The sequence below is a fragment of the Ornithodoros turicata genome, chromosome 3, assembly GCF_037126465.1.
Source record: "Ornithodoros turicata isolate Travis chromosome 3, ASM3712646v1, whole genome shotgun sequence".
Lineage (NCBI taxonomy): Eukaryota > Metazoa > Arthropoda > Arachnida > Ixodida > Argasidae > Ornithodoros > Ornithodoros turicata.
This window is the reverse complement of record NC_088203.1, coordinates 68,505,965-68,531,003: the sequence shown is the minus strand read 5'-3', so window position 1 is coordinate 68,531,003 and position 25,039 is coordinate 68,505,965. Positions and strand designations below refer to the sequence as shown.

The 25,039-nt window shown below is 46.5% G+C and overlaps 1 protein-coding gene across 2 annotated transcripts in view; it reads left to right on the top strand.

Moving 5' to 3' along the window:
* The window catches only part of LOC135388573 (glycerophosphocholine phosphodiesterase GPCPD1-like), a 305,097-nt gene that overhangs the window by 156,563 nt on the left and 123,495 nt on the right, over positions 1 to 25,039 (top strand). Inside the window, exon 6 of one of the 2 annotated variants that reach the window (XM_064618193.1) lies at positions 13,798 to 13,878. The exons of the other annotated variant lie outside the window; for it this stretch is intronic. Within the exon in view, the coding sequence (XP_064474263.1) occupies positions 13,798 to 13,878 (81 nt within the window). The remainder of the gene's footprint in view (positions 1 to 13,797; positions 13,879 to 25,039) is intronic. 2 annotated transcript variants of the gene reach the window in all.

Genomic DNA, 25,039 nt, shown 5'->3' with positions numbered 1-25,039 from the left:
GTCTTCGAGCATGTCGTCCATGTGGTCATGTGACTCCCCATCGTACATCCGTGCGAAAGCTGCTTGTGCAGTGGAAGCTGCACACCCAAAAACAGAAAAACAAGAGTCATGAGAAAACTGAAGCAAGTGTGCTGGTTACTAGAATACACGGGGAAAAAAACCTGCCACTTAGGGAGACAATGAAAAAGTTGTCTGCGTGAGCCAGTTTTCCATCGTCTCCCTAGTCTAAGGGTTTTTTCATCATGTATGAAAATTATAGTTCCAATCTAGTCTCATATATTTAGTTCTAGGTTTCATTAGGTTCCTTCCCCAAGTACAATGCGGCGCATGCAACATTGCAACATACAAAGAAAAATCACTGTATAAAAAAAAGTGAGCCATGCTTCAACACAGTCGTTGCATACTGCACAGCAACAAATTGGACCTGAAACAGCAAGTTACTACAAGCAAGCGACTCAGCACAACATTACAAAACCACATCAACACTGCCGGTGTCGTCCATTTCTGGCACTGCTACCAATTACATCAGCAACATCCCCAGAAAGTGACCACTAGAGGAATGCAGAGCTTCAGGGGGCAGAATATGGATATATTATATATGTTATATCTGGGAATATGGGTACCCTTATGGGTATATGCATTGACACCCAAGCTGTTTTGAGTCATCTCAAACGTTATGGTGGGCATTGCTAACAACCAGGAAGTGTGTACAACACCCTGGGTTGGGGTGAACTTACGGGGGTCAACTTCAGCAAGAGCAGCATCACGTGCGGCACTAGCTACGGCTTTCGGTCTTGGTGCTCGTCGTCGAAAATGGCCAAACTCGGTGGCGATGTCGACCACCTCTTGCAGCAGCTTCGCCTTTTCGTCATACTGTTCCTCCGTGCCTGATCTACGAGTAAAAAAAATCTAAATTAGTACTCTTCCACCTATGACATGTTAACTCATGCTGTGTGGTCTGAGTTAAACAGAAACATGTTCAACAGATCTAGCGTGACGTAATATACACAGTTATGGCTTCAGACATACCCTAAACGCCGTGTAGCTTACACTTTATGACGATTAGGAAATGCCGGCCTGGTGATTTATGACATAAGCACGATAGCTTGCGCGTTAACCGACACCAATAAAACACTTCACGTGTACAAGCATAGATCCTCCGCATGTTCTACCTTGCAAACTGGGAACTGCAACGTTTTTATGTACTTACTTTCTCAAGTTTTCTGTATCTTCCCTTCGAAAGAGCTTCAGCAGGTACTCCGTACGTTCACGCACGGCACGGACGCTGTAACCTTTATCCGTCAGCGAGTTCACAGCGCTCGCCACGTCTTGCCATTTTGAGGGATCACGGTAGGGGTTGCAGCCAACAACTTCCCGCAGAAGGTTTAAATCATCCGCCACAGTGAACCTTTTTTTCTTCTGAGAAGTCGCAGCTGCGCTCGCACTCCCACTGGTCGCCGCCATCTTGTTTATCGATGTCAATCGGTCGTGCTCGCCGAATGCAACGAAACGACTCAGAGCGAGTGGGTCGTTAGAACGAAACCGCGCGTCCTACGACTCGCTCACCGATTCGTACAGCGCATGCGCGACGTTTGAGTCGGTCGTTTCGGTCGGAGAAAATGGACGCAGTAAAACTCCCTATTATCTGCTCGGGAGCCTGTTCCCGCAGTTTTCACTGCGAATGCGTCAACATTACCGATGCGGAATACGATTTCCTTGTCAGCGAAGGCGTGAGCAAGTTCAAGTGCGCTGACTGCACCAAACGACGGAATCCTGACGACTCTTTCGTTGCCCCCACACTTGCTACAGAAGCCGTTGACTTCGGGGTGCAGGTTTCGACGGATGACCTGCCTACGAACGCATGCAAGTTGCTAGGGACACTGTTGGAAAAGGTTAGCGCTCTCGAGAGGGAGGTCAAGTCCCTGCGAGCGGAAAATGGTGCCCTGTTTGTGCATCTTTCACGCAACACGGATCTTCTTCGAAGGTACATGTCGCAGTCAACCACCGTCGAAGACGTGCTGACTGGTGGTCATGACTGGTGGCTGACTGGTGGTCAATTCATGGTGCTGCTGCTTCGTCGACATCCACCACAGCTTCTCCGACAAGCTTGACTCGTTTCGCACCGATGGTACCGCCGGCGGAAGAAATGGTTGGCCAACGTGGTAATCAACGTCGCATCGCACGGCAGCTTCCCAACACGGTGGCTACCAATGATCGGAACAAGTTTCCAGAGCAGTCAGGGAGCATCGATACTTCGATGGGGCCAGTGGACGATGAAGGGTTTCGTATGATCCTACCGAGACGGCGCGTCCAGCCATCGATCGGCTCATCCAAAGACAGTAAGTTGCGAGCTGTGGCAAAACCTCCGCGGGAGAAAGCCATCTTTGTATCCAGGCTGCATCCCTCGACCTCTAGTGAGGACCTGTCTGAGGTCGTATCAAACGCATTGAACAACGATCAGTTTACATGTACCAAACTGCCCGCGAGGCATGCGTCATACGCTTCATTCCACATAGCGGTACAGGAGGCTGATTTTGATAGGCTTCTTTGCCCCAATCTATGGCCTGAAGGCTGCCTTTTTAGGCCTTTCCTTGGGCGGCTTCGCTTTGGTGCCAAAATTCATGTCGACAATCTTACGTCTGATACGACACGTGTTGATGGCGCCCCTTTAGGTTGCTAAATATCAATGCTAGGAGTGTTGTCAACAAGGTGGCGGAGCTGGAGTCAATATTACTTGCGTTCGATCCTGACATTACAGTAGTGACTGAAACTTGGTTGAACGAAAGCATTCAAGATAGCGAGATCTTTCCTGATGGATTCAGCGTTTTCCGCCGTGACCGTGGTTCACGTGGAGGCGGTGTAGCCATACTTGTTAAGGAGTGCTTCTCTGCATCAGTTGTTGAACATGACCACGGGTGCGAGATGGTTTGGGTTGCTGTAAAGCGTCACACCTGTTCGATTTTGGTGGGAGGATTCTACAGGTGCCCTCGAGCAAGTACAGATGTACTTCATGAGTTGTCCCACTTTCTCGACACGAAATCTAAGGAATTTCCATCTGTGATTTTGGCTGGTGACTTCAACCTCCCGCTAATAGACTGGAAAAACATGTTGCCTGCAGCCGGATGTGAACACTCTCGGCTCTTAATTGATATCGCTTTTGATAACAACTTATCACAGGTGGTAGATGCTCCCACGCGTAGGACCAATGATGGCGACTCGTTGATTGACCTCGTTTTCTTATCTTACGCTGCAGCAAATACGCTAATTGATGTGTCGATCGCAGACGGAATATCCGACCACGATGCAGTTGTTTGCACATTGAACATGTCCATTAACTGGGGGACAAATATTGAGACCAACAAATATCGTGATTTCAGCAGGGCAAGTGATACTGATGTTGTGGACATGCTGGAAGAATCTTTTGACCGATTTGTTGTGCTTTGTGAGGATACCGCAGTCTCTGTTGACAAAAGGTGGCTTTTCTTTAAGAATTTGGCGCTGGAGTGCATCGAAAAGTTTGTGCCTTTGCGCACAGTGAAGCGGAAGAAGCGGAAGAAGCGTAATCCTTGGGTAACGCGTGGGATTTTACAGTTGAAACGTAAAATAAATAGGATAGAAAGGTTCCACCCAGGGCACAAAGGCTCACTCCCGGTATTGCGTCAAAAATTGCGTTCACTAGTACGCCGTTCTCGTTTCCACTTCTTTAATGTTACTATGCACAACTTTCTTAAACATAATCCAAGACGGTTCTGGAGTCATCTGGTTAAAAAGGACAATAAGATTAAAGAGATTAAACTCAATGGGGTGGCAGTTGTCGAAGGCGCGAGAATCGCGGACGAATTCAACGGGTGGTTTGCCTCTGTGTACACCAACGACGACTGTACAGAACCACCTTTCTCTTCTACCTGCTTTGGTCTGAGCGATGTCGAAGTGTTCACAGAAGGTGTCTTAGATAGGCTCCTCCGGCTGGACACGAAGAAGGCGTGTGGTCCAGACGGGATACCCAATGCTTTTTTACAGCGGTATGCAGAGTGGTGTTCAAAGTTTCTTTGTATCATTTACCAATCCAGTTTAAGATCGGGTGAAATCCCGTCTGACTGGAAGGTAGCCAAAGTGGTACCAATATTTAAAAGCGGTGATAAATCAAACATTACTAACTACAGGCCGGTATCACTACTAAGTACTAGTAGCAAAGTTCTGGAACATATTGTCTTTAAACACATAATCAGCGTTTTGGAAGAAAGTGATTTCTTGGTGAAAGAGCAGCACGGCTTTAGGCGAGGTTACTCAACAGTTACGCAACTTGTACACATAGTTCATGACTTTGCCTCTGTTGTAGACAAAGGTGGTCAAACGGACGTTGTGTTTTTAGACCTATCAAAGGCATTCGACAGAGTTTCGCACACTAAGCTGTTGTATAAATTGAAAAAGATAATAAGTAATGATCGTATACTGCAATGGTTTCACTCCTATCTTACTAATCGTAAACAGTTCGTGAGTGTTGGTGGAGCCCATTCGCATTCTTTGGCAGTTCTCTCCGGAGTACCACAGGGGTCCGTGCTTGGACCGTTGTTGTTTCTAATTTTTATAAATGACCTCTGCACCGCCATTCCGGGAATCCAGTGTCGTTTCTTTGCTGATGATTGCATTTTGTATTCTAGTATAAACACTAATAACGACCAAGTCAAATTAAACAACTGTCTGCAATCTATTGTTACGTGGTGTGAAATGTGGCAGATGGAGCTCAATGTGAAAAAGTGCGTGTTCATGTGTGTTACAACGAAGAAAACGTCATTGTCCTTTCCGTATAGCATTCACACTACTGTGTTGAGTAAAGTGGAGAACCAAAAATACCTTGGTGTATCAATAGCATCAAACCTAAGCTGGGCCGAGCATGTTGAACAAGTTGCTACCAAAGCATCCCGTAAACTTTGGTCACTGAGGAGGACGATGCGCCACTGTACGTCTGCAACGAAGCTAACGGCTTACACTACGTTAGTGCGGCCAATTTTAGAGTACGCGGATATTCTTTGGGATCCCTACGTACAGACGCATACTAACATGCTAGAATCTGTGCAAAAAAAAGCCCTTCGATTTATATATAATGCATATGGTCAGCACACATCTTCGACTTCACTCTATGCTAAATCTGGTTTGCCAACCTTGGCTCAACGAAAGAAAATTCGGCGTCTCAAGTTTTTGCACGATATAGTCAGCGGTACTAATGGGCTCAAGTTCTGCGATTACTTAACTTACAATTCGAGCCGATCCACAAGACTGAAACATAGTAAATTAATCCGTGAGTTTCGTTGCAATAAAGATGTGTTTAAATTTTCTTTTCTTCCTCGCACTGTACGAGAATGGAACAAATTGCCCTCTTGTGTTACACAAATTTCATCACCAACCCAGTTTTTACAAGGTCTTGTAGACTAACTTTCTTTCTTGACTTCAGATGTTTAACACTTGACATTTTGCACTGTGTATTGCTGTATGTTGTATGTGTTGTATGTAGTGTACTCACCTCCTCTGCCATGGCCATCAAGAGATGGCCGGCAGTATCTTTCAAATAAAAATAAAATAAATAAATAAATATAGCTCAGACACAAAGGCAGTTTCAATATGAGACAACTGATGTTCTGAGGCTGGAACAACATCGAGGGACAAATACGTACAAAGCCTCAAACTGCCTAAGAAATTAACGATGAATGATGGAAGTCACTGAAGATGTGGGTTCGACTCCTACAGCTGGCTAACCTTTTCAGTGACTTCCATCTTTCAGTGGTATTCAAGTCGCGCCACACCACCGTTACGTAGGATTCTTTGTCACAAATCAAACCAAGGCACAAAGCAATACCAATACATGAAAAAGGGTGACAATCTAGGTATCATTATGGCGTAATACCGAACTTGTGCGTGAAGGTAATTCAAAGAAATGAATGTGCACTTGCTTCCGTAGAGGACACCGTGTACCATGCTAGCAATGCATGCAGAAAAGCACTCGAGTGCTCGCACATATATTGATGACAACACTACCGGTGTAGTGTAACATGTTCTCACAAGCATATTATGCACTCAAACTGTATTTGCCGGCGGGTAAAATGCAAGTGTGTTCGATTGAACCTCGGAAGAGCGATCAAACAACCTGCATCCAGTGCTCGTTTTGGGCAAAAGCACTTCATAATTGTCAACTAAATATACAGAATGGACGCCTATTTATTCCTTGATAAAGAATGACTCACCTGTATAAATTTAGGCGCTGTATCCTTGCCACTACGGTTGGTACGACTGTAATTGCAAGAAGTTGCCATGATCGCTGCGGCGACTGTTGTGGGTACAGTAAGATGGCAGCCGGTTTCTTCACGCTCGCTCTTCCTATCCGCGATCCAGCCTTTTACAATCGTAATCAGTGGTGTTCAAGCTTGTTCGCTCGCGTTCGGTTAGCTGGTGGGAGCTCACGGCTCACGCTCGCTAAAGAAATGTTTCGTACTTTAGTACGTTTACTTTTTGCCCAGCGTCGCGCGTATTTTTTCTTGCAATCTTTGGGTCAACGAGGCAGTTCTGGCATCCTGTCCAATGCAATGAACGATGACCGTAACAACGAGCGCTGTTGTAGCGGGAATGCAACGTCCCTTCGTTCTCTGGACGTAAGGCTTCAGGGGTGAGTTTTCTTTCTTTCTTGTCCTTCGCTTTCGGATATGTACCTACTTGTGTTCGCATGCTGTAGTGCTACAGTCGCATGCTGTAGAGCTGTAGAGCACAGCTGCTGAATATCGTTTTCTTTCTCTGTGCAGAATGTGGTTGCGTATGAGTGACGAACGCAATGGAGATGTGGGACTGACCTGTGTTAATAAGATTCAGACGTTTGGTTACGTTCAATACTGTCTGTTCAATATGGAGATGTAGGACTGACCTGTGTGTGTGTGTTAAAGTTAAAGTTAAAGTGTGTTGTTTACATACATTATTGGCGCGGGTGCCTCTTGGTTTCATGTCTTTATTATTTCTATAGGTGTTTGCAGAGTCGTGGAATGAAGGTGACGAATACGCCTGTCCTGTGAGTCATTTGTTGGCACTTCAGCTTAGCTGCAGCTACGATCCCATTTGAGGTAAACGAAAACTGTTACCTTTTCAAATCTGACTGTGCTGTTGTTCAATATCGTTGGATTTCTATGTCCTCGCTAATTCGACGCTAGTGTGAGCCTCTTGTAAATAGTTTGTTACCAAAGAGCTTCAGTTGCAGTTGGAGTGTCTGAACTGCATTGGATTTATATCATTGATGTCATGTAAGTGCAGGCTGTCAGAATGATTATTTCCAGATTCTGTCACACAATTTCCTTTTTAGCATGTGCGCATTTTGATTTGCAGAGTAAGATGTAGGATTAGTAACCTCGACTTCAGAAATCCTAGAATGCTTAGCACTGCTTGAAACCTTGGTAACTTGTGTTACATCAAGGCAGGCAAAGGTCTGCAAACAACTTCAGTTTCTCGTCCTTCAGCCCATGATCCATGTTGTGTCAAAGTCAAGAAAAATAATGCATGGACTACATACTATCCCTTCCCCCACGCAAGGAGTGCTGTGGTTACCTGATGCCGCCCATTGTCTGATTTTGCCATGGTGCTATGCCAGTGTATAAAAACAGGTTTCGTCTTCGAATTGTCTGTCTGGAGTCAATCGGATTCTGCACAAGCAAAATATGATCCGATTTATATGGGTAGGGAAATACTTGACACTTGCATAGTACATGAATAAAAAATATGTATAAATTTCAGTTCTGCAGTAAAAAAGCTGCATTCAACATTTTTACATACAGGCATTTATAGTGATATCACATATTGTCTTTTCTATTTTCAGTGTATCTCGGAAACGTTTCTTCCTGCTACCTACACCTGTCTACCACCCCAAACGTGTGTAAAGTACTGGTTGCCTTTGGAGCAATCAAGATCACAGCACAGACCCGAAGACAGAGGCATTGCTTGCAGCTGCCAGTGATACAAGTATTGCGATTTGTGTACATGTATATTACTGTCTACTTTGGAAGAGTACCTAGGTTTGTTGGTATGTCATTTTGCAAAGATGGAAAGTGCACACGATGTCCGGTAACGTCTTCACATGTTTGGAAGTCGGTGTTTACCTAGTATGTTAATAGAAATAAATATTGTACCAACATCCATGCTGCCTTTGCATAGACATACTGTGCATGGACCACACATACCTGCATGTGCATGTGAGGGACATATACCTGGGTGAACCAATACATGGGCCACTAGTGCCAACATTTAGGTATAAATTACGTATAATTTCAGACATCATGGCCCATACTTGTCTATATGACGGCTCAGTGGATAGATAAGTACTGTCCCATTTTAGACGTTTGGTTTAAAAAGGACTAAATCGATGCTACAATTATCCGGCTATTCTGTATTTTAGCGTAACGTTAGCCGGGCTAGGGGAAGGATAGGGGACGGTTACGGAGCAATAGAGCTACTTTGTTAGACGTCTAATAGACATTCCCAAAGTCTACATTTAGACGTCTTTTAGACGTATACTAGCGCACCATGCGTTACCTGGGATGATACAAGAATCTTTTCCCCGAAAATCCGCATAAAATGCGGTGCGTTTCAAATAATAAAATTACAGCGAGACCGCAACCTGAACGCTTCCCATGGGAACACCCGATGCAGACAGCAACCAGAGAGTTACGATTCTCCCGCTTGTCGCGCTGTTGCCACAGTATTCTGCGCGCCGCGTGGAAAAGCGCACGTCCCCTATTGGGAGAAGTGCGCGCGTTGGAGGTGGTGCGAGGGTATAGCTACTCTTAAGGAGTAACATTTAATGTAATCCATGGGTACTCCCACTAATGTTCAGGATCGCAACGACGTTGTAATGTAGCCTCAAGAAAGAGGAGGACAGGGTTAGCCAGGGGCGAGCGCGAAGCCTCGGGTGTCACAGAGTTGGGGACAATACTTTTGTTTTGTAATGCATTAGCATCGCCCATTAGAGTTTTGTAAAGTAATGAATTACATTAGTCATTACAATTTCGTACTAACTAATGCCATTCCTTTCATTAAGAAATGATATTACTTTGGCATTACATTTTCCCAGAAGTTTCTTACACAGTCCTGTGTGTTGTTTCAACCAAGTACTATATAGGGGATTGGCGTTACTTTGTTAAACATTGCTGGTAACAGTAATTAGAGTTGCTGCCATGTCGCTACGTATGAATGGTTTCATCGAGAGATGACAGTGGTATGTGTAATCTAAATCAGCCACCGTAGGTAATTGCAGTAGAAAGGCACCTCTTCGACTCTGTCGTCCACCATGGTGACCTTATCGATGACAAACGCGGCTGCGAAAAGCAGCTGACGCATTTTCACAATTCGTAACTGTTGGCTCTAGAGAATGCTTGAAGCTTCAGCACACGTAATGAGCAATATCGTCACCCGGTCAAGGTGTAATGCCATTATCTATTACTCGTCTAGAAAGTGTAATGTGTTCGCATTACTCATTACCAAGATGTAGTGCATTACCGGTAATACGTTACTCTCCATATCTTGTGTCAGACCACCAACCTGCATATATGCCTAACCAGTTTTCACCTAACTCTTGGATATCGTGTCGACCACAGAATCTGCGATTTCTCGCTACCTAACAATATTTTAGAAGAAAAATTACACTGAACATGATTAAGAGCGCGGAGGGACAAGGACGACACACACACGTAGGCGTTCAACTGGCAATTGATTTTATTCGGACACACAACACTAGTCAGGAAAGTCCCGGGCTTCATGGTTCGTCCTAACAAGTCGCACACATTGGCTGGAAAAGAGATCAAGGATAGAGGTCTAGAACTCTTGGAGGCTGACAAAGAAGGTGTGTTTGTGTTGATGGATGCTGACCACTACGGGGAGTGTGCTTTGGAAGCCATAAAGAAAAACTTCCTCCGCAAGCGTTCGGATTCCGCGGAAACCCTCCGAAATGGGTCATCGAGCTCCTAACTTCCCAGAGTAAGACATCGCTTGTGAAACAGATCAAACAAGCGCCTAACCTCTATTTCCAAGTTTTCTTCACTGTAAAAACTCACAAAGCTGGCTATCCGTTCCGCAGCATCGTTTTCGAAAGATCCTCATGGCAGCAACCTCTTGGGCGTTTTCTTCAAAAACACCTGCAAAATGTGCCGCTCAACCAACGCTTTCGCATAAGGAATTCAAATGAGTGCATCGCCGTTCTGAATGACGAACACTGACAAGCCTTCTCCCTGGATGTCGTCTCCTGGATCTCTATTGTTCTCTATAACCCAAAATATTAATGAAGAATGTGGAGAAAATCATCATGGAATAATGAGCCGTGAAGTTCCAATGTGGTTTGACCGTGGACACATTCCTTCGTCTTTTCGTTGAATTTAACGACTATATCTTCACTCAAAAGGCCGGAGTGTGCATTGGGTCAAGTGTAGCCCCCGTGTTGAGCGAAATCTACCTGCTTTTTGTTGATCGTGCTATCGCTGAAAGCCTCGCAAGTCCTCTAAATGACAGCTTCATTCATATCTTTCGCTATGTGGACGATTACCTAGTTATCCACCACAGATCAATTACGAAGGCAAAAATTGTCTCTATTTTCAAAGAACATAGCCTGGGCTTGCAGTTCACCCAGGAGCTTCCCGACAAGGACAAGCTTCAGTTCCTTGAACTTTCATTCCGATTCTCCCAAACTGGTACCTGTTGGTCTTGCAAACAAAGAAGTAAAAAACCGTTACTACCTTTCTCCAGATATCGTTCGAAGACTTTAAAGGATTCCGTAGTTAAATCGGCTCTGAAAGTCGCTCTCCATAAGTCATACTCTCATCTCTGCTACAGTAGTCTTAAGTTTCAGATGGAGAGATTGTTTTCGGCTGGGTACCCACCATCGAAGGTTTAAACGCTGGTAAAAAGCGTTTTTCTCTCTCTGGGTAGGGTCCTGCTTTCTCCTGAGGAAAAGAAGCGGGTTGTGAGCATTCCCTACTCCCATGGATTTGCTCACAGGGTTAAAAAAGTAGCGTTTTCCTTTTCCGTAGAAGTTGTTTTTCTCTGCCCCTTTAAATTGGCCAGAATGATCCCCGCGGTAAATAGATCAAGAACCAATGACGAATGTCAAGTCAATCTCCGAAACAAATTTGTTCCATGCAAAAGGGGTGTTATATACTCCCTCCGGCTACCTTGCGGAGAACAATATATCGGCGAAACGTCACAATGCCTAAACGTTCGGCTCCTCCAACACGGGGCAAAAATTCGAGCTCAGTGAGATGACATGCTGTTAAGGCTAAAGGTCACCTGTGCTCCTGCCCTACATCCACTCCTCTCTACCACAATGCTTCTGTTCTTCACAGCCACCATTCTAGGCTTGGACGCGAGATTGTAGAAGCGACCTTCATACGTTGTTATCCCAATAACGTGAGTCAAAGGTCAGTCAACCTGTCACCGCTAGAGGTCGCCTTTGTTGCCCGGGACTTTTCTCAGTAGTGTTGCGTGTCCAAATAAAATCAGTTGCTAGTTGAACGCCTCCGTGTGTGTGTTGTCCTTGTCACTCCGCGTTCTTAATCATGTCCAGTCCCAACCAACACGCTCTACACGTTCTCCAAAGATGACACGCTTGATAAGCTAGTGCTTAGCTCGGCGCTGTAATGCTCTCGTAACTGTGCATTGCCTACACTGCAAAGACGCCAGTATTCGCCATAGGCCGACGTCATTTTATCGAAACGTCATTCATTCAAAGTCAATAACTCTAGCACTTTGTAGACCTGCTAGAAGTACAACTACATGGCTGCGCATGCATTTTGATGGCACAATGGTAATTGCTTTGAGCCTGACACTTGGTTGTCCGCGAGACGAGTCAAACATGATCCACCATTTGTAGAGACCCTTAACAAGCAGTAAAGGCCCTTCGGGTGGCTAAAACTAAACCACAGACAATTACGGTGGCGTCCCCATATCCTGATCATAGTTGTCTAGTGCGCGACTTTGTAATACGCGTGCTTTCAATCGTACGGCTCTTCAGTTCGGCAAACTGAACCTTGGCAGACTGAACTACACTGAACCAGAGCGAAGTGCCTCGCCGTAGATAAGGCAATAGAGTTTTTCTTGTAGCGTACGCAATGGTTTCGCGTACGCCAGAAATTCATAACGCTCACACGGTGTACGCAAAATCACGTTTTCCGCGTGCAGAACGTACACCTGCAACGCAGGTACAAATCTCTAATAAGCGGAGTTCTGCGTGGCCCGCGGATAACCTGCACCTTCCCGTGGGTGTGGGTCCCGATTTGTAACATTGTACGGGAACCGGATTGGCGCAGATAACACATTTTCCCAGAGGAAGAATAGAAGACTTAATGGGTCGGCAAAGTTGCACGCTCGTTTCATTGCATACAGTGCTGGACAAAAGTTTACGAAACACGCTCCGGCGCATTCCTTCGTCAGAGTGACACGCTAGCAGCGAATGGTAGCGTACGGAGTTGCAAATAGGTAACTGCACAGTAAACTTTTTTACACTTTTTTGGTGTAAATGGCTTGTCCCATGGCGCACACCTGTTTGGTGTTGCCTTTAAACTCAAATGATGGGTGTTTTCTAATACACCCTTTAGTTAAGTGTATTCCTAATAAAACACTGTTATAATGGGTGTTTAAAAACAAAAACACCCTTAAAAGGGGAGTATTGTATTGTAAACACCTTTTATGATGGAATTATTTGCTAGCAAATATTCCCTCGTAAATAGTGTAATAGAAGCTTCCGCGGCAGCCTACCGAGACCACTGGTCGAGACATACAGTTCGACGTTCTTGCTTCTATGGCAAGCAGCACCGTGAACACGGCAGCCTTCCAGCTGTGGTTCCATCGTCGAACCCAAACCGGAGGGCAGTGCGTCGCAGACACGATTCGTTACCTTGGTAACACTGTGGGACCAATGTGAGTGCAGAGGCATGAAGAGACCTCGGGCACCCTCAGTAGCCTATTTTGGCGTGTCGGATGGATCATATACTGAAATACAATTTGTTGGGACACGTTCGTTACATGTGGTGGGGCGGGAACGAGTCAAAGATATAAGCTAAATTTCTAACATCCCTCCCTGTTCAATACTGTGTTTTTCACTCAGGTTATCATCTATAATGTGACTACTTGCTGAGCGGGGCTGTGAAAAATTTTTCTCTCACGAAATAGAACACCATTTTTAACACCATATTCCCAATTCAAATTGGATGTAAAAAGGTGTATTCGACGGTAAACACCTGTTTCAACACCCCACTTTACACCCTTAATGATCGACATTGGATAAAACGTGGTGTATGTGGATATTACACCTCTAGTAATGCTCTTTTTGCACCTTTTGCGGAAGAGAAAAGGGTGTTTTTATAAAGATACATCTTTTTTTAGCAAATAAAGGTGTGAAATGATTTACTGTGTGGGTTACCTAGGCACACGTCTCTAAGTCCGTACGGTCCCATTCGCGTCTATCGTGTCATTCTCAGGAAGGAATGCGCCGGAGCGTGTTCTGTAAACTTTTGTCCAGCACTGTACTAATGACGCGGTCAACGGGTATAACAAACCTTCCAGGCGCATAACCCGTCAGGGCAGCCTTGGGGGGTACTCCCAGCTCACGCCTGTGTTTCTGGTCGGGGGTGGCGGGTCGGACGCGAATGGGATTTAAAAAAAAAAGCCAAGTTTCGTGGTTTTATTCTGTAATAGAACATCAATCGCGGACTGGATACAAGTGAATCAATACCGGCCCGCGCATGATTCTAGCAGTAACCAGCTCCATGTTCGTTTGTGCAGACGACACCAACATCAACCGAAGGCGGCGTCGTGCCTATCTCGGAACCTGAAAGTACCAGGTGGTCAATCGTCGAATCTGCGGTAATATTTAATTTTTCTGTTAAATCTACTTACCAGCCTTAGTGAAAAACTGCCTTGGAAAGACGTGTTTTTATGTTATGCCGCGAGGGTTCTGAGAGGCCACGAGAACAGCGTGTAGATTTATCAGACTCTGAAGGTTGAGGGAAGCTTCATGAGAAGCTTCGTGGCGTTGCCAAAAATGCGTGAATGGCAGAATGAAAGGGATGCATCGGATATCCTAACACCACCATGCAATTTCAGGCCAACAATGGAGGAATGTAAACATACAGAGTGTTCCATCTAGCGTGCGGACAAAATACATGAAAATGTCTACTCGTTCGAAAATTATGGGGTCACCGGTATATAGCTTCGGCGAACTTTGCCACGACTTACGACAAAGAATTAAAATTTCTGTCGGGTACGGAGTCACCATCGCGGTCACAAGGCCACCTTCGTTGCCGCTGCCGTGAGCCTTTGTCGCACGTAGCGCCCTCAGATACAGGCTGTGTTCCAATACTTGGCGCTAAGCGAAGCTGTCTAACTGGATAGCCGTCTTTGGGGCGAAGATTTCGAACAGGCTTATTGGCTGAGTGACGCACACGCCATACCGTCGGTAGCTCTAACAAATTCTGTCTTCTGTGACATGAAGCGTCGGCACTGCTTTGTGGCCCTCGCGTTTAACATTGCGGGACAATGTTCTACGCTGTGCTGTTCTTGCCATGGATGCTTCTAAAGGATTGTATGTGATTCCAGGCCGAAGTCTCATTACGGCCGAAAGTCTCATTACGGAGATAATCCTTTAATCCCCAAGTGTCCCATTACGCCTGAAATCTCAGTTCGGCTGAAGGTGTCATTACGGCGAAAAAGAAAAAAGAAGCAACCGCCGTGTTAGCAATCACAGTGTTGTAGGCTTACCAAAGTAGCGCGTGACAGTGCTTCATGAATTTCTCGTGAAAATTTTTAAAATTCTCTCTAAAAATTAAATTATATTTTTAAATTTTAAATTCGATATTTGTATCTGGTATACAGGGTGTTTCACCTAAAGTGAGAAAAAATTCTAACTGGCGACGTACTCGCCGGAGGACCGTGGGACTTTCTGCAATTACGTTATGGAAACTTTTGCCACCATTTAGGAAGGCTTTGGATAATTTTTAATTGCGGGAAATTTATTTTTATCGATTGAACTTTGAAAATTGCCAAGCAAACCTCACTTTTTTTACAGAAATATGAGGTCCTCCACGGATAACCGCAGACCCAGCAAAAACTATGCATAGTATCGCAACAGAAATAGTCGAAAAATTAGTAAACATTAAGCTTCAGCACCGCCTTCTTGATTTTCGCAAAGAAGCGCGCCCGAAATGTGCGTTTAGAGGAGGAAGTGTCCCAGCCTTCATTTGTTTTGCCTTCCTTTGTGATGAGACGGTTATTGTTTTATTTGTGATAAGACGTTTGTCGCCAGCATCAAGGTCAAAAAGGTGGAACGAAAGGTAAAACAAAACGCGGGAACACTTCCTCCTCTTCCCGCACCTTACGTGCGCTCTTCTTTGCGACAATCAAGCAGGCGGGGCTAAGGCTGAAATTTTACTTTTTTTTTTACTATTTCTATTGCGATAGTGTGCATAGTTTTGTTGGGTCTGTGGTTATCCGTGGAGGACTTGATATTTCTGTAGAAAAAGTGAGGTTTGCTTGGTAATTTTAAAAGTTCAATTGAAGAGATTTGAAATTCAAAGAAATTTCTCGCAATTAAAAATTGTCCAGAGCCTTCCTCAATGGTGGCAAAAGTTTCCACAAGGCAATTGCCGAAAGTCCCACAATCCTCCGGCGAGTACATCGCCAGTTAGAATTTTTTATCACGTTAGGCGAAACACCCTGTATGTATTTGCTCCCAGTCTTTAAGCAACATGCTACTCATTGATTCTATGAGCAAATTGTTGATGACCTTTCGGAAGGGCTGCTGCACAGGAATGTCCCCTCTTCAGCTCAGCAATGGCAACAATGCGGGCTACGTAGTTGGCCCGGCCTGGTAAGGAGCATTCATACTGAACCTGAATCCTCCGTCGTCGCATGTTATTTGTACTTAGAACCCTGTGTTTTCGGGTTTTATGTTGTTTTTTTTAAAGCCGGGGGTAAAAATCGGGTTTCATTTCAGCTGCTGTTAAACCAGCTAAAATCGGGTGATATTGGGTGGAAAAGTAGATTCTCGAGTCGGAAATAAAAAAGAGCGCTTCTAGCATTTTAGATTGACATAAGATGCAGAAGTGCTGTGTCCAATGCGTAGTGTTCTCCAGTGTCCGTATTGGTGACGAATTGTCACTTTGCCGAATTGGCACTTTGAAAAATTCATTTTATAGTTTTACCGGAAGTGATGATAATGCAAATTTGGGGGTTGGGTAACACAGTGCCCTATTTGTACCTGTTTCACATGTTTGCTACCAGTTGTCGGGTCACACAGCTCAGGTACCCGTTATTTCTGTGAGCAAACTGTCCGTTAGCAATTTAGAAAGGTTGCTCCACAGGAATGTGCACAAAGGTCCTCTAGTATTCTTCCTGTCCGCTCTACAGCTCAGCAATGGCCACATTGTTCGCTTCATAGTTGGCCTGGGTTCTGGTAGAAGTGTGTCCTTGCTGGAGCTGCCGGATGCTCGCCTGCAACACACGGAAATACTGATAGTATAATTGTTCCGTTGCTGGTAAAACACAACAGAGCACTTAAATTTCAGCCATAAAACAGGCTTCCGTCGCAAGTGAACACTGGTGCAGGAATTGACATGGAAGACAAATATAACCATTGACAAGCTTTCTATGTGCCTATCTGTCAGTAACCTACTTTTTGATCTAAACAAAGCCTGTTATGTTTGTAGCGGAGGAAGATGACCTGACGGGATGCGCATGGGCATCGCGCGCACACCCCGCTTCTCTCGAACCGCAATCGTTGGAATAAACTACTGTTGCTAAACGTCACTAATAGCGTTGTGCGTTGGTCTCCTGACGCCACAGAGGCCTTCAAGAGGGCGAAACTCCTTCTCGCGAAGTCTACCTTATTGGCCCACCCTCACCCATCTGCGCATACCGCCATAATGGTAGACGCCTCGAACGACGCAATGGGCGCCGTTCTGCAGCAGTACGTCAATGGCGTCTGGGTTCCTCTTGCGTTCTTCTCCAGGGTTCTCTCTTCTACGCAGCGCCACTACAGCACCTTTGGCCGAGAGCTATTAGCAGCCTTTGAAGCCATCAAACACTTCCGCTTCTTCGTCGAAGGACGGCAGTTCACGCTGTACACCGACCACAAACCGCTCATTGGTGCACTACGTGTCTCTGGAATGACCCTGTCACCTAGAGAGATCCGGCACATGGCATTCATCACGGAATTTACCCCCGACATCAGGCACACCAGGGGCACCGACAACCCGGTTGCAGACGCTTTATCTAGGATACCAGCTTTGCATTCTATCACAGCCGCCGACCTCTTTGATTTACGCGACTTGGCGGAGGCCCAGCAACGGGACCCTGAGCTGTCCGCCTTTCCTCTCAAGGGATACTCTCTCCAGCTTCAGAGAATTCCCTTTTCCGACACGGACATTCCCTTGTGGTGCGACGCGGCTTCTGACCCACCCCGACTCTACCTTCCCCCTGACTTCCGACGCGTTGTTTTCGACCGCCTACATAATCTGTCACATCCTGGTATCCGAGCTTCCCAGCACCTTCTCGGCACCCGCTATGTCTGGCCTGGTATGCGAAACGACATCCGCGACTGGGCACGTTCGTGTATACCCTGTCAGGCCTCGAAGGTTCATCGACACACCACACGACCTTTAGTAGGCTTCCCCATGTCGGACGCACGTTTTGCCCATGTCCATCTCGACCTTGTAGGACCCCTTCCACCTTCGCGAGGGCACAAGTACCTATTAACGGTCGTGGACCGTTTCTCACGCTGGCTGGAAGCCATACCAATCCCCGACATCACGGCGGAGACTGTAGCTCGTTTTTTTTGTCGCGGAGTGGATCTCCAGATACGGAGCGCCTCTCCGCATCACCTCAGACCGCGGCCGCCAATTCGAATCCCGCCTCTTTCACCAACTGTCGCGGCTCTTCGGCTACACCCATCGCAAAACCACGGCATACCATCCTGCGGCCAACAGACTTGTCGAGCTATGCCATCGACAGCTGAAGTCTGCCCTGCGTGCTTATCCGGATCCGAGCAACTGGGTAGATCATCTTCCTCTCGTGCTGCTCGGCCTCCGTTGCGTCATACGCGACGACCTGGGTTGTTCCACAGCAGAGCTGTTGTATGGCACTACGTTGCGCTTGCCCGGCGAATTCTTATCTGCAGCCCCTCACGACGCCGCTCCTAGCGCTGACTTCGTCCGCGGACTTCGCCAGTCCATGGCAAATCTCCGGCCTGTGGCAACTCGGGCCTGCAGTACGCGGCCAACATTCGTCCCCGCAGCGCTCAAAACGGCAAAGCACGTTTTTCTACGCCGCGACGCGGTCAGGAAACCCCTCCAGCGGCCATATGACGGCCCGTACGAAGTTCTCAAGCGCGGAGACGCTACCTTTACGTTAAGAATCGGTGGGCACCCGGAAACAGTCGCAATCGACAGGCTTAAACCAGCCTTCCTATTCTCCGACGACGCGCCTCTCCCCCGACCTGCTACCTGCCGAACGTCACCAAAGCGAGTCCAGTTTCTTCTACCAGTCTCGTCCTGGGTGGGGGGAGCAGTGTAGCGGAGGAAGATGACCTGACGGGATGCGCATGGGCATCGCGCGCACACCCCGCTTCTCTCTAACCGCAATCGTTGGAATAAACTACTGTTGCAACCTGCCTCCACATGTTCTTTGAAAACAAGCACGAAGCTGTGTTATGATATATTCGCTTGCATAACCACATGATACCAAGACTATGTGAATTTTCCAAAAGGATACTTTTATGGGCATTTTCACCAGTTAACGCATATACATTTGTTCACGAAGCAAATATCAAATGGTATATTGGCACTGTACAAACTGCAGAAATACTTATCTTCAAACTTATTTAGTTAACGGCTCCTACTAATCAATCATTCTCATTTGATGTATACAATTGAAAAGAGATTATTTACTTGTATGACACTGCTGGCACCCTTGTACACACTTCCGAAGCATGTTTTGAAAGCAGTTTTATTCACACGTTCCCATATCTTGATTTCGTTTACATTTGATCTATTCAGTGTTACGTCTGCATTTCTTCTGGTTGAAATTCAGGTTACTATCCTCGTTCAGAAACTGTATTCCTATATGACATTGCAGTTTGTTGCACTCAAGAGCGTTGACTCTCACTGCTATACCCAAAAATAACTTTTCACTATAGCCTCTCGAGTGCAGAACATGCTATGGCCCTTATTCTTCTTGCTCTATCAATTCCAAGCTATAGCAGCTTTCTGCTAAAATAAAAATTATGAAGGGAGCTATGATAGTTGCAACCTTTATTTGCAGCTTTTAAGACTTCTTTTACCGTGCTGTACTGTCACAGCCACAGGACTAACATGGTTAAAGAAGGGCTCGAGGCCTAGCTTTAGTCGTGGTAAATTTTGCCCCCCCCCCCCCCGGGTCCTCTAGAGATGACTGCAAAAACTTTTGCATCGAGTGTTGCTCACCTGGGTGCTGCGGTGTATGGCCCTTTGATAGGCTGCCATGAACTTCCTTAGTGCAGTCCCTGGTAGACGCCATAGTTTAGCCCTGAGAGAGTTGTGCGGGCCCTCAACGTGGTTGGTAGCCCTCAGGGCATCCTCGTCCGCATGAGCCACTAGTGCTCAAAGTAGCCCTTGAGCTGGCTCATGCCAGCCGGGACATTTGTCACTGGACTGTGGCGTCTGAGGCACTCGTTCCAGTGTACCAGCTCCGGTGGCAGTACAGCAAGGCGAACTACCTTCACAGTAAATCATTTTACACCTTTTTTAAGCACATGCTTGTCCCATGGCGCACTCTTTTTTTACACCATGGAATGTGGGTGTTTTCTGAAGCACCCGTTAATTAGGTGTATTCCTCCGAAAACACTCTTAATGTTGGTGCTTCAAACAAGAACACCCTTAAAAGGGGAGTGTTCTATTGAAAACACCCCTTGGGATGAAGTGTTTTCTGGCAAATACTCCCCTTTCAAGTAGCTAATGTAATGCTAGCTCCCATGGCGGCATGCCGAGCCATGCAGTTCGACGTTCCTGCTTGTATGGCAACAACCACCCTGAACACGGCATAGTTCCAGCCGTGGTTCCAACGCACAACCTAAACCGGAGCGCATCGCGTCGCAGGCACCCCTCATTGGCATAGCAACAAAGTGACTGAGTGAGTAAAAATGGAAGCAACACTGTGGGACTAGCGTATGTGAAGATCTCAGCATCGTAACGCCGTCCGTGCTCGGGAAATGATTGCGTTACGATGCTGCGATCTTCACACGATGCCAGCAGTGCGCCCGGACACTCTCGGTAACCTATATTGGCGTCTGGATGGATAATATAGGGACTGTGCGACAAACTGGTGGCGCCGCGATGCGGCCTCCGGAGAAAGTACCTTGCGTGATAGCTGCCGGGTAGCCAGCTTTGTTTACATGTGAAGTGCGGTCATCTTTTTTGCCACACTGAAACTGTTGCATCGCTAACTGTGCCAGCACCTAAAAGAACTCTTCATTAGGGACCAGATGTTTCATTTCTCGTGATTTCTATGCTTCCAATACCACCGAGGCCACTAGACTCGCAGCCAATAGCGTTTGTGACGCGCGTTCGGCCATTGCATGAGGTGTCCACAACATGAGCGAATATATTCTATTTCTTTTGTTCTGGTTTCAATGAAACTGAATGAGGACCTGCAAAATGATCAATGATTTACAGTCGCCACTTTCGTGACGGTGAAACGCCGCTGGATACTGTATCACCGTCAAATGCACGGACCAAACGGCAACCTATTTCGAGATAATGATTGAGGTGTTTCATCGCCAGTGCCCAGAGCCGATATTGCTTCCGGTAATCTGGTTGACGAGTCTCACAGTGAGAACGGAAGTTCTACGTTGTCCAAAAGGTTTAGTATTTACGCACCGACCATTTCACAGCTGTCGTGCCGCAAGCCTACGGCGGTAGCCGAGGTAAACACTCATATAATTTCTTCTTTGAGGACCTCTTTAGCGTTATTGTATCTGAAGATACTGGAAAAACTGCAGTACAAGTTCAGACAATAAGTTGTGACCCCACGTGTTTATTTGTATGGATAAACCGGACGCACGATGTAGATTTCACTGACGAAGCTATGTGTGTGCAAAGATGACGAAAGGGATACAAGGCTCAGTAAAAAACATTATATTAGAAATGGTTGGAGTCAGAGGAATACACATATATAGCCTTCGCTAGCAAGCCAGGATTTTGTGAGGAGTCAAACAACCATCCTCTCGACGTATCACTTACAGGTGTTTTGACCAGACAGACGCGAGTGGCTGTTCTCCTTCCGTACTGTTAGATACTTTATAAATACGGTGGTTGCTTCTGTGCAGTTTGTCTCCATTCTCTTCGTTCGCGCCCAGGTTCGCCCAGGTTCGCGCAAAGGTTCCACATTATTTGAACTTTGAAAATTAGCCCTTCTAATTACGGCGGTCGCCACGCAAGCTACGGTTCCACTTGAGAACGCATAGAACGGGCGGCGTGGTATTACGTCGGATACTTCCAAGACCACCACTGGCGGCGCTGTCGCGACGGAGCAGCGCGCCCCCTTTAGGTGTCGCACGGTCCCTATAATAGAATACAATTCCTTGAGGCACGTTCGTTAAGTGTAGTGGGGCAGAATACGGCTGTAACGGTGACAGGAATGCGTCTTTGAAGTTAACACGTACGCCTGTAACGAGTCAAAGATACCAGCTAAATTCCTGACATCCCTCGCTGTCAAATGTTGTGTTTTAAACTCAAGTTTCGTCTATAATGTGATTACCCGTAATTTCACGCGTGTCAGCCGCGGCTTATGTGCGATTTTTTTTTTGCGGGCTATAGGGCTAGAATACACCTGTCTTGAGTGAATAAAGGTATAAAAGGATTTACTCTGTACGCACACATTGCTTGAGTGCTGGATTCTCTTCATCACTGTATAAAGTCTGCAGTGATGAAAGTGTGCAATGTAAACACAAAGACAAAGGCTGGTATTCAATGCGAGAAAAGAGAACGATTGTGGTACTGTTGTGAGACGTTCGCAGCTATAGGGTTTGATGAGTGACCTAAGTACAAAAAATATCTTTTATCGCGCTACCTCACAATGATATAGCCAGGCCGAATTCCCAGATAAGCTTGGCTTTTGAGAAACGTACAGGAGAGCTATTAAGCTAACAACATCGAATAAAACTTGTCGAGCGAAATCACCGAGAATCACAAGACTTACCATAGTGTCGTGCCTTTAGACAGCACGACACGAGCGATTATTCAATCATAACATGAAAATGATACTGTTTTATGAAAACAAATATAATCTACCATCGTACCTACAAATCTACGCGGTCGGGAACAGCGTAGTTCGGGATTTACAGTGACTGTTCAGCTACTTATCTACAAAACACGAAGTGAATGCTCTGTTGTAAGGCAACGAGTAATAACAAATGTCTTACCTGTCGACTGTCGTTGACCGGGTATCGGAAGAACTAGGCGTTCGGGCTCTCTAATCGTTCTCTCTCCACTCACCGCGCATGTGTGCGACGCCGTGGCCACAGACAGACCAACGCCGCGATTCTTTCATAGCGAAGACTGTAATGCTAACGTATCCAAACCCGCTTCGACACCTAGCGATTTCTTCAGTTTAATTGGTTTCGGTTTACATATTTATTGCGTGGACTAGCCTACCAACGCGCTCTTTCGCCCAGCTAACCGACACTAGACTACGTGTTGATCCGCTCGGTTCGCATGCGGTTGTGCAGGAAGACAAAGAACACTCACGGGTGAACTTTCGCCGTCCCGTCTCCTTGTCTACCTGGCTGGCAGGGCGTGCGCGTTGTATCGCTGGGTGGGTGTTGTGGTGCCCCTTTATCACGATGATTGCAAACGCTTGCTCGAGGGACGTTGAATACAATTTGCCGTTTGTTGAGATTTCAGGGCACGTTAAAGAACCCCCTGTTTGGCAAAATTATTCCCCAGACCGACCACTGTAGCGTCGCTTATTATCACAGTTGTATCGCGACGTGATGGCACAAATTGTTTTTATTATCAAGACAGCAACAGACTCGGCTTTTTGGTAGTTCCAATGCATGATAACAACGCACGATTTTAAGAACTATAACATTGTCAAGGGTAGACCAGCTAAATGCTGTGCAAAATCATGGGTGTTCAGAGTGTGTGTAAGCAATGGCCTGGACAATCTTGCGAACAACCTCCGTCAAGTCACCGGATCATACTTGCAGATATTTTTTAGTGCGGAGACCCAGAAAGAGGGATGCCATTAAGGTCAACAATTTCTAAATCTGGCACCTAGGCTTTTGAGCATGTTCTTGCAGAAAGGCCTCAACACATTGTGATTAATGACCCGTTCATTGTCAGAAATTCCAGTGAAATTGTTCCTTCAGGAGGACATCGAAGCTCTACCAATTGTTGATCTATTGATATGGTAGATTTATATGATAATATCCCCCTGGACCTCTACTGGAGATTGTGGAAAGCGCAATTGACAAGAACGGGGTGAATTGCTAGAGCACGGGCTCCGGCTTACCCGAAAGCCCGAAGGGCCGGGCTTGGGTTTCCGCCACCGCGCCCGGGCCGGGTACGGGCTTGACAACGCCGGCCATGGTCGGGTATGTACGCGAACATATTTCACGAGACTGGACAGCTGAATTTTCATGGCACTTTTTTATTCATTGAGTGTGGGATATCATATCATTTTTTCATATGTGATCGTGCTTATTTCGTGTAATGGGTCTGGATTTCACTGGTGCACTGTCACACATTTGAGGACAATTGGTGTGGCGAGCGCACTGAGAGTCCGGCACGAGGGTCAGTTAGGTTAGGTGATGGGACATATTTCGTTCCCGTGAGAGCCCGCCCCACGAGGGTCACCTTGGTTAGGCGTTCTGACATATTTCGTCCGCCTGAGAGACCAGCACGAGGGTCAGTTAGGTGTCCTGACATATTTCGTTCGTGTGAGAGTTCGAGAAAGGGGAACTAACACCGGTGCATGCTCAATAGAGTGGAGATGAGTCTCTCTTGAACCGTAAGGTACATACATATCGCCCACGCCCCGCTGCGCGCTGCCTTCCCAAGCAAGCAAGCAAGCAAGCACAGAGCGGCTTGCCGGCAGTGAAACATAGTCGCTCCGTTCGAGTGTACCTCCTCATTCTCCACCAATGAGCTGCGTCCTTTTCCTGCCACAGCATATCCTGCACAGCAAGAGCACAGCATATCCTGCGATATGCTGTGCTCTTTAGTAAATCAAATCATGCCTCCGGGCCTCGAGAACAGGCAGGCTTGAGGCGGGCTGGGACCGGGCCTGAGCAAGGAAACAGTCGGGTACGGTCTGGGCCGGCGGAGTCGGACACGAGCCAGGCCCGGGCTGGGAATCTATAGAAGACGTCAGGCCCGGGCCGGGTGCGGGCCGTAGCAGCCGGGCCTGAGCCTGGTACGGGCCTGAAAATTAGGCCCGTGCAGAGCTCTAGTGATTGCCTTCCAGAAGAGTGTGGGATTGCCAAGAGGGGCTTTTCTGGATTTCCTAGGTCACCTGTCGGCCACTTTTGTTACGTTTAGTGATAAAGCACTATTACAGAAAAGATGAGTATGGATCGGTTCAGCTATCTCCGCCCTCCTAAGTGATATCTATTTGGCGAATCGTGACAGGAGAATCAGTGAACCCATGATGTCTCTACTGCCCCGAAAGTTTTAATGTATTGGATGATTTTCTGATTTTTTGGGAGGACTCGATCTCTAAGGAATAGGTGTTGGATGTGTTTGTCAAGAGTGTTAAGAAACCTTATTTACAAAATGAGAAATCCGGGGGAAATTGGCCTACATTTCTTAGACATCAGGCTCTCTAAATGCCAGAGAGCCAGAGAGTAGAGCTGATAATATAGGCAGCGCCTAGCAAAACATTTGAAGCAGTTTTCCTCAAGACATTCTACGTTAGCTAAGAATGGCAATAGCACTGGGCTGCTTAAAGGCTGCGCGTAGTAGATCATGTCCACACTTGATTAGGGACAGCTTCA